Source organism: Kryptolebias marmoratus, linkage group LG20 (assembly GCF_001649575.2).
Source record: "Kryptolebias marmoratus isolate JLee-2015 linkage group LG20, ASM164957v2, whole genome shotgun sequence".
Classification (NCBI taxonomy): Eukaryota; Metazoa; Chordata; class Actinopteri; order Cyprinodontiformes; family Rivulidae; genus Kryptolebias; species Kryptolebias marmoratus.
Genome location: NC_051449.1, coordinates 22,293,789 through 22,304,250, shown reverse-complemented (window position 1 = coordinate 22,304,250; position 10,462 = coordinate 22,293,789). Strand labels below are relative to the sequence as shown.

The 10,462-nt window shown below is 38.2% G+C and overlaps 1 protein-coding gene across 1 annotated transcript in view; it reads right to left on the bottom strand.

The window, feature by feature from the left end:
• Nucleotides 1-10,462, bottom strand: part of hfm1 (helicase for meiosis 1) — a 35,668-nt gene that overhangs the window by 18,914 nt on the left and 6,292 nt on the right. The window contains exons 9-12 of the mRNA XM_025009227.2: nucleotides 9,401-9,552; nucleotides 9,174-9,251; nucleotides 6,312-6,467; nucleotides 6,011-6,211 (exon numbers count right to left, since the gene is read on the bottom strand). Of these exons, the coding sequence (XP_024864995.1) occupies nucleotides 6,011-6,211; nucleotides 6,312-6,467; nucleotides 9,174-9,251; nucleotides 9,401-9,552 (587 nt within the window). The remainder of the gene's footprint in view (nucleotides 1-6,010; nucleotides 6,212-6,311; nucleotides 6,468-9,173; nucleotides 9,252-9,400; nucleotides 9,553-10,462) is intronic.

The following is a 10,462-nucleotide window of genomic DNA, read 5'->3' as shown; positions in this document are numbered from 1 at the left end:
ACCATTACCAGTACATAGCTAACCCTAAACCAAACCTAAACTCAATTCACACCTTAGTCCTAAACCTAACCCCTAACCCAAAAACATAATTTCTCCTCGTGGGGACCAAAGCCTGGTCCCCACGAGGAGAAATGATGTTTTTGGGCAGTTGGTCCCCACAAGGTAGTATATGTTAGGAAAATTGTCCCCACAATGTATCAAATACATGGCCACACACACACACACACACGTTGTTAGCTTCTTTATTTACCATAGTTAATTTGTGCATAAAATAAGAGAGAGTTTGACCAGCAGAGCAACATTTCACCATAACAGTATTGCAGTTGTTCGAAAAGTCTTGTCTCCTTTTTACTCTGAAAATACAAATGCATTTTTTTTAGGAGGGCTGTGTTTCTAAAAAAAAAAAAAAGCAGAAAAAAAGTCATGAACTGAGAATATTGGTCAGTCGCAATGATAACTGTTCAAAAAAACAAATTGTCATAAAGAAATCTATCTGTATTTAATTGTTTAAAGTCAGCACATTTGTTTACAGGTGTATTGATTTTCAGACTAAGAACTGGGCCCAGATTAGAGGAAATAATTGGAGGTTTTCCACCCGACAAAAAAAAACAGCATCTTCAATGATTTACACATTACACTGCACATATTCTGGAAAAACAAAACTTAAATTCAGAAAAAGTTGTACAAACGTATAAACTATGACAAACAAATAAAAAGTGAAGTAAAACCTCCATTTACTGAGGCTTCTTTTTCTTTACAGACAGTATGAACACAGGATACGTATTTAATGCTTTATCTCTTTAACTTCATTTATTTTTGTCTAATTTCAGTCTTGTAAGATATTCCGAATAACAGGATTCCTTCCCGGTTCATTTTTTAAATTGGAACCAGTTTTAACTACAAACATTTGAAACAAAAGTTGTCCGTTTATTGAATTTACGGTCTTAATTACAAGGTTCCGTTGTTCCTCATTTTGTAAAAAAAACTGCATTCATGTTGCACATATTTAAACTTTGTGAGGTTCACGGGGTATCTTTCAAAATAAACAAAAAGTGTTTCTATAGTGGATCTTTTTTTCAGATTTTTAGAACCAAAGTATAACAAAATTAGGGCTTTTTTAAAACTTTTGTACACTACTCTGGGTCCATAAATCTGAAAGGTTTCTGTCATTTCAGCAATTCATTTTTAGAAAGTCAGACTTTAATCTTTTAGGAGAAGAGTGAAGTTTGGAAACAATGTTTTTCCATAGTCTAGTTTATTTTTTCCATATCTATTAGGAGATGGAATGTCAGGTTTTGGGGGTCTTTGGGTTTTTTGTATTGAGCTTATTGGTTTTTTAAGTATGTTATTTGGTTCCTGTCTTGTTCCCTGTGTTCTTTGTGTTCTCTGTAATCATTCAACTTTCCTCTGCTCAGTATCTGTCAGCCTGCCTTAACCACCCACACCTGTACCTCATTCTTAATCAGTCACCTGTGTCCACTTTCAAATCATCCAACCTAGTCATCTTCTACACTTCCCTGTTGGTTCATAATGTAAATATTTTATATGAGATTATGGCGGTTCATCATAGGATATGTGAACAGAATAAAAATGTTATATTATTCTGGACTCCTGCTCATGTAGGTATTATGGGGAATGAAAGAGCGGACAGGCTGGCTAAGGAGGCGATTAAAAAAGATGATACTGATATGCAAATAAACTTATCTAAATCTGAAGGTAAAAGTATAATTTGGAAAGAAAGCAAGAGGATATGGGAAGCTAGGTGGGTAAATGAAATAAAGGGAAGACATTTATTTAGGATACAAAATACAGTCGATGTAGAAAGGATCAGAGGAATAAACAGGAGGGAGGAGATAATTATAAATAGAATAAGAACCGGGCATAGTTTCCTAAATGGAACTCTTTTTAGGATGGGGAAACACATTACTGGTTTATGTAGATGGTGTGATGAAGTAGAAACAGTGGAACATGTTTTGATTAAATGTAGGAAATTTGCAAGCCAAAGAAGATTATTAAAAATGGAACTAGGTGTTAATAGGGAATTGAAATTTGAGAAGGTGATCGATCAGCTGAATAGTAGTGAGGGGAAAAAGAAGATTTTTCGTTTTTTTTTTAAACACTGGGATCTTTAAGAGAATTTGAGGTATAGATGATAGGAGTTAATAGAGGGCAGTAGTGCAACGTTAATGGATGCAAGCTGCCGTTAAAACCTAAAGAAGAAGAAGATGGTTCATAATGTACTGTCTGGTTTCCCTTGTGTCTCACCCCTCATGTTCGTAATCCTGGTTTGTAAGTTTTGTTATTTAGTTTTAGTTGCTGTCTCGTCAGCCCTTTTTTTGCTTTTATAAATAAATTTGTTTTACTTTTGAGTTCCACCTTGTCTGTCTGCATTTGGGTCCGACCAACTCTCCACGCACCGTGACATGGAAAATACTTAAAGCAAATTCCAGACTTTTTAAAGGTGTACAGGAACCCTGAAAAGAAAATGGGCAAAGGTCATTTACTCCTCTGTAACAGCTGCAATAATACTGAAAAGTATGCTGAGATTTTACAGCATCGTAACGTATGCTGCTTTCAAGACACACACATCTTTTCCAGGGACAAACATGTACTGCATTTTTCAACCAGACACTGTAAAACCACATCCTGAGGAAGAATAGGGGACTTGAATGTCCTGCCTGCAGTCTTGAATTATCTACAGTAAAAATCTGTGAAGATTATTTACTCATAAAACAATAAAAATAATAGTGTTGCACATTTAAGACATGTTTGTAGGAACAATGGAACAAAATAGGACCTAAAGCTTGATATTTTTTTAGTATCCTTAATGCAAGAACATCTTTCAAATGTGGTGAGAAGAAACAGCAACAATACAAAGTGGTAAAAACTTAACTGTCTTGATTTGTTAGATATGTGGTGGAGGCATGTATGAATATTAACATATAAAAAGGGAGTATTTGATAGGTCAGTTGTATGAGTGAGAACCCTATATTTGGAAGTAGACATTCACTGTTTGAACCAGCCAATTTGGGGAAGTAAGAATAAAAATAAACAAACACAAGTGTCACAAGTCTAAAGAATAAACAGAGGCTACATTTTATACGTAGTTATTTAGATGCATTATACATGACACGTTGAACTCATATTCAAATTAAAGGCCTAGCATTAAAGGAAGAGATGTCACTTGCCGTCTTTCATGCCAGAGTTTTAAACTAGTCAAACCTTGTAAATGATGTGCTATGCAATCTCATGAGATCTGTTTAAACATGTGCTGAGCTACACCACATCAACTTTAGCTCAGTATCAGTAAATCTTCTTTTTCTTTCGGCTGATCCCTTTTCAGGGGTCTCCACAGCGAGTCATCCTCTTTATCTAACTCTGTCTTCTGCATCCTCTGTCCTCACTCCAACTACCTTCATGTCCTCTCTAACTGCATCCATATATTTCCTGTTTGTCTTTTTCCTGTCAACTGCATCTCTAACATCCTGGGAAGCACCCCTCTCTCTGCCTCTCTACCCTGCTCTCTTTTCAGAGCCTCTCTTTGCATATTCTCCAAAAAAATTTTAAACTATGGATCTGGTCAGCTGGTCTCTCAACGCAATTGATCAAATTTTCTCGACGGGAAGGCTGACCAAAGGAGAGCCAGCTTGCCCTGAGAAGACATTCTTTGCTGGATACACATTGGATTCCTGGGGAAATTGGAATCCTGTTTGTCTATCGAGCCTGTCTGTGGAAGATGTGGAAGATCTTTACATATTTGGATTTTTGATAACAGGATTTCTGCTGTTTGGATTAGGCAGTTACCTGACTTATCGTCAAATTTGTTTGATGGGTTCGGCGGTCATCAATCAAACTGTGTGGTTACAGGAGCTAAATCACAAGTTGGATGCGATCCTTTTACAGGACCGTAGACTGAATTGCGGTTCTGGAACTCATGAATAATATGGGTTACATCTTGGAAGAAGTTGCTCGCTCGAATTAGGCGGAATGGTCCTGGAATTTATGGCATGATTATTGTGCCACCAGGTTGAGCGCGCAGTGACACTGATTTGAGAGTACAGATCGCTCAACTCTGACAAACTGCTCGCGCTTGACTCTCTCCGTGCGCAGCCACACTCCATACCAGTAGGTGGCAGTAATGCAACCTTACTGTTTTTTTCCAACCACCATAAAACTTTACAAAGAAGAAGACGAAGGAGGTCAGTCTGTGATTGGCTGGTGGCGTGGCTCATTTACATACAACTCTGGGTTGCGAGCGCAGAGAGAGCAGAGCGAGCGAGCGGTTTGCCAGAGCCGAGCGCGCGCAGAGAGAGCTGAGCGGTGTCACTGCGCGTGGCACAATAATCACGCCATAGGAATTTGGCTGTTTGGATTTGCCATTGAGAAGTATCAGCAAGACTTTTAAGACAGACAAAAACAAGTCTGCCTGAACCAAAACAATTACTGTTTGCTTGTTAATTTGACTCCCCTAGACTGACCTTGGTCAGCTATCTTGAAATTTCTCCTCAGAACTTTGTAAACAAGATGCTCTGCCCCCTTCCTGCCAAAGGACACCAGTGGATCTGCTCTGGGCTGGCTGATAAACATTCCATCATATTATCAAAGACGTGTGACGTGATTCATGGACTTCTCTACAAACACATACACACACACACTCATACAACATGCACCACATCGTCTTCCACCGCCTCTACACACACACATACGCACACTTTCCGCTGTTTCTGAGTCATCTTGCTCACTCCCCCCCTCCCCCTTCCCTCCTTCATTATCTTAGTAATTCTTACGTCGTCTGTCTAGCGGGCCTGGGGTACTTTTAGAAAGTTCGGTACCGTTAGTCTTAGCATTATCATGTTTTAGCTTATTTAGCCCTCCTGTACATTTATTTTAGTTTAGTTTATCTTAGGTTGTACTTTAGATATTGTTAGATAGTTAGATTCCTAATTGTTGTTTAGTTCAGCTTTAACTTTATCATGATTTTATTTAGATTAGTTTAGCTACTATTTTGACTGTCTTAGCTCATGTTTAGATACGTTTAGTTTCATGATTTTACTTAGGTTCACGATTGATGTTTTTACTTCTGTATTTTTATATCTGATTATGATTTCATTTAGATTATTTTAGCTACTATTTTGACTGTCTAGGCTCATGCTTAGATATGTCCGGTTTTGTGATTTTAGATATGTCTGGTTTTGTGATTTTATTTAGATTATCCTATATTTCATTTAGATTATACATGATTGATGTGTTTTTCTTTTTTGTGTTTTATTATGTACCTGCTGTATTGGATTCTGTTTTTGTTTCTGTTGTAAAGCGCTTTGGATCACCTTGTTGCTGAAAAGTGCTATATAAATAAATCTCACTTCACTTCACTTCACTTCACTTCTACCAATATACCCACTGTCCCTCCTCTGCACCTGTCCAAACCATCTCAGTCTGGCCTCTCTAACTTTATCTCTCAGTCATTCAACCTGTGCTGTACCTCTGATGACCTCATTCCTAATCCTGTCCATCCTTGTCCCTCTCAAGGAGAACCTCAACATTTTCAGCTATACCACTTATAATATTGCCATTATGGTGTTGGCTAAGGTCAATGAACTGTGTCGGCCACTTTCAATTACGTTGACCCAAAAAGGTAATGAGCTGTAAATGCACATCCAATAATTACTTACTGAGAGTTTCATTAAAAGCCATTTATGAACCATTCATGGCTGGATTTTATTAAAACTCTTACTTTCAGCAGTGGGCAATAATCTGTCAGTTTTCTAGGAAAACTATTGTTACTCTGGGAAGCTCCATTGAATAAACGCTATGATGACAGAGTGAATGGCTGCTCTGCTGTCCTGCCTCTAATTTCTCTTATTTTATGTGAACAAAACAGTCACAATCTGCTATTATATCTCTTAGAACAATGCTAAAAAAATGATGGCTTTCCAACCATTTATTTTTTCTTTTTGTTGTCACCAACAAACAGTCAAAACAATAACTTAAACTCGATTCTTCCACTCACCACTAGTGTCGGTTTCTGATCAGAGTAGGTCTGTATGATGTTAGCCATCTTGTAGTTAAGTGACAAGTCAAACTTAAACTCTGTTTGGTTCTGGCTACAGGGAAACCCCAGCACCACCTTGCAAAGCTTCACTGGACGGTGGCTCTCATCCATACTCAGGTACGTGGCCGGCCCACTCTCATTTGAAAGCCAATCTGCTATCTGATAAAATGCAGGCAGTTCAAGAGTTAGCCACAAGTTACAGTTTTATGTTAAAGAAACAGCAGAATGTCATAAGTAAATCCCTTTCTTAAACACTTACATCAGATATGTTGGGCATAGTGGCTGAAACAGCCACAAATCTCATTGAGAGGCCCGCCTCTGGATTCTGTGATGTTCTGGATATATGCACCGCCTTCATCCTGCTCACAACCACTTCCAAAGTGGCGCCACGAGTTGCATCTTTCACCACATGTACCTGGAAAAGACATTTTTCCACACTTAAACCTGGAAACATTTCTGATAAAGGAGTGCAGGTAATATGTAGTAGACCAGTCAATAAAAGAAAGCACACTTGAAAAGAACTGGGCTGGTTTCTAAAGGATTTTATATTACATCTGCCAGGAAGATGCATACATTTATTGACAAGATGAAGATAGATAATTATGTGCTGTGTGATGTGTCGTAATAAGACACAACTGCCACAGTGATCATCCATCATAAATTCAAGTAAATTTAAACCCAAAGTAAGTATTTCCAAACCCAGATTTACATTTGAATAGAATATATTTATGTACCAGCTCTTTTTTGTCATATTTGTAATAATGTATTTTTCTAGCCCATAAAATAATTTTTCCAGGTTGGCTTCCCCTCCATCCATCCATCCATCCATCCATCCATCCATCCATCCATCCATCCATCCATCCATCCATCCATCCATCCATCCATCCATCCATCCATCCATNACAATTTATTCCCTTGTGGGAACTGTTAATGTCTCTTTACCTTTAACCCTGAATGACCACTGGTGTAGTTTTGACCTGGTCCAGCTTTTAGCATCCATCCATCCATCCATCCATCCATCCATCCATCCATCCATCCATCCATCCATCCATCCATCCATCCATCCATCCATCCATCCATTTCTTTACCAGGTTGAAAGGCAGCTCGTATCTATCTGCAGCGGTCCCTGTACAAGACAACTGTCCCTGGACAGTTCGCAAGCCTATCTCAGGGACACATTGAGACAAACAAAACAACCATTCTCTTTCACGCACACCTAGAGACTATTAAGAGATACCAACAAACCTAATATGCATGTTTCTTGTCTTTGAGAGAAACTAGAGTACCCAAAGAAAAGCCAGACGTGGATGGGGAGAACATGCATCCTCCATACAGAAAGGCTGAGCGGCAAACCTGCAACCTTTTAGGCTTCCCTTTGCAGCAAAATGCCTAACCTCCTGAAAAAAATACCCCAAGGAAAGAGACTGTCACTAAAACATAAACGTTCAGAGGGATAAATGAGTTTTCTACCCAGACTAGATGAATTCCTGTTTTTTCCTTCTTCCCGTGGACAATTTAAAACCCATTTGACTCTTGTGCCTAGTATTAAAATTGACAATTCAAAACTTTACTACAAATTACACACAAATTATTTGAGCAATCATACCCATTCACAACTGAACTGAGAAAACAAAAAATAATCTTGGAACCCAATTTGACATATCTACTAGATCTCCAGATATTGGGATTGCAGGAACAGCTTTAAAATAGTTTAAATCATATTTATTTCAGAGATGCCAGTTTGTTCATGTTAATAATGAATCTTCTTCATATATTAGAGTTAGTCAAGGAGTTCCTCAGGGTTCAGTGCTTGGACAATTACCCTTTTCTTTATATATGTTTCCATTAGGTAAAGTTATTAGACAGCACAAGACAAATAACTTAATAGATATAATAAGTATTATTATAAATAATAAGTATTTATCCCATGCTGTATCCAGGATTTTGTATTCAGGATTTATCCCGTGCTGACCACCTGTATCCAGTATCTTGTGATCACTACTGCTTCACATTTGGCTGTGAACTGCTCCAGTGAGAGCTGGAGATCACCGCACAATTATGCTAACAGGATCACATCATCAGCAAATAGCGGAGAAAAAATTCTGAGGCCACCAAACTGGACCCCTTCCACCCCCTGACTGTACCAAGAAATTCTGTCCATAAAAGTCATGAACAGAATTGGTGACAACAGGCAGCCTTGGCAAAGTCCAACTCTCACCCTGAAGAGGTCTGACTTACTGCGGGCAATATAGACCAGACTCTTGCACCATTTGTATAGGGGCTGAACGGCCTGTAGTAACGGACCCTTAATTCCACACTCATGGAGTGTCCATGCCATGTTACAAAGGTATGTCAACCCAGACAGGGTTGCCCAACTCTGGAGCCCTGCAGCCATTGAGCTTTTTAACTACCTCAGCAGATAGGGCAAATTGGCCATATTTCCTCACTCTGCTGCTGTCTTTACTTGCTCTACTCTCCATGTTTGCGTTTGTAATTATTTCTATCATTAACATATGTTTTTCTTCCCATAGAAACTACATCTGGAGTAGTCATTCTGTGTTTGTCTGTATCTCTTTCCTGTCCTCTTAAACCAGAGCTGGTTGAAGCAGATGGCTGCCCATCCTAAGCCTGGTTCTGCTGGAGGTTTCTTCCTGTTAAAAAGGAGTCATTTCTGCTGGCTACCTTGGATAAATAACTTTCACTAATTGGATTTTTATAATGTATGTGAATGTATTGTAGTGCCCTGGGAGAACTTTTGCTGTGACTTGGTGTATATACAGTATAAATGAACTGCATTGAATTTACTTAATAAATCCCGACACAGTCTCTGACTGTGCACTAACACATCTAGATTTTGAGTCAACAGTTTAAAGAGTGCATGACTGCAAACACTGTATTTTGACATGCTTATTTTAGAAGCTCTTTATTACAGTTTATAAAAAAACTTAAATCAAAATTAAAAGGCTGAAATAATATACTGTATTATCAGTTCATTTTACTACATATTATAAATTTACTATCAATTTAGATTTATACGATATTGACATTTGATTAGATGCACATTTTCTGAATCCTGCTTTAGAGGATTATTAACTTTATGCTTTGAGACAAATGCACTCACCTCATCAATAAGGAAGAGTCTGACGAGCTGCAACAAACAATTATCTTTCCATTTTCTTGTCATGCTGTCCCATTTTTCCTAAGAAAGAAATATAAATTATTAATGCATAATAACATCCATTTAACTATTGCATTTTAGTAAAATAAAACCTCATATCAGTTTCCTTTTTATGGAGTCCATTTATGATTTTTTGTTGTTTAATTGAGGTGCAAAGTGGTATCACACACAGGCGTGGTCAGGATGATGTGGGAGTTGTGAATCTCAAAGAAGTCATCGATCTCTGTGTCGCCAGTCAGCTCCTTGCAGCTCAGCCCCAGAGGACCAAACTTCTTCTTCCAGCTCTCAAAGCACTGACTGCAGAGAGCTTTGATGGGGGCCACTGGTGAGAGCAAACAAAACATCTCTAAAACACAGATCCATTCAAACTATAATCTATAACAAAAGTACAAGATGTAAACTGGAAAAACTAGCATTTTGTGTGAAAATTCAGTATGAAAGCTGAGTGCTGAATGACTGTGCTGAAATTTGGTGAAGAAGCTGAATATCCAGTTCTAACGTAAAGAACCTTGGTGTTATCCTTGAACAGCATATGTATTTTAACCCCCACATTAAAAATGTTACCCGTACGTCGTTCTTCCTCCTACGTAATATCACTAATATTAGAAACATTTTGTCTCAAAATGATACAGAAAAGCTGTTCCATGAATTTATCACTTCAGGGATGGACTGTTGTAAGTCTTTATTATCTGGGTGTCCAAAAAACCTTTTAGGTTCAGTTGATCCAAAATGCTGCTGCCAGAGTTTTGATGAGAGTTAGGGTTGGTTTGGGTTCCCTGAGCTATCCCTTAGTTATGCTGCTATAGGCTTAGACTGTTGGAGGACAAACTGACCACATTTCCTCCCTCTGCTGCTGTCTTTACTCATTCTAGTCTCCATGTTTCTATTTTCAAGATTCAAGATTCAAGTAGTTTAATTGTCAATGCTTCATATGTGCAATACATACAGAGAATTGAAATTGCATTACTCTCTTTCCCAGTTGCAGCACTCACAGGTAAACAGTTAAGGACACAATTAAATAACATAGTAAATAATCAAAAGGAAAAAGACACTGAATGTATAGTACAACAGGACCCAGATATGAAGTAGTGCAAAAATAGAGATCTGATGTAAGGAGAGGTGAATATTGCAACTGTCGCGGGCTTCAATCGTATTGCTGCTGAAGTAAAATGATGAGTACATATTAGTGTAAAAGTGATTTGTGCAGGGAGGGAGGGGTGGGGGGTTGGGGT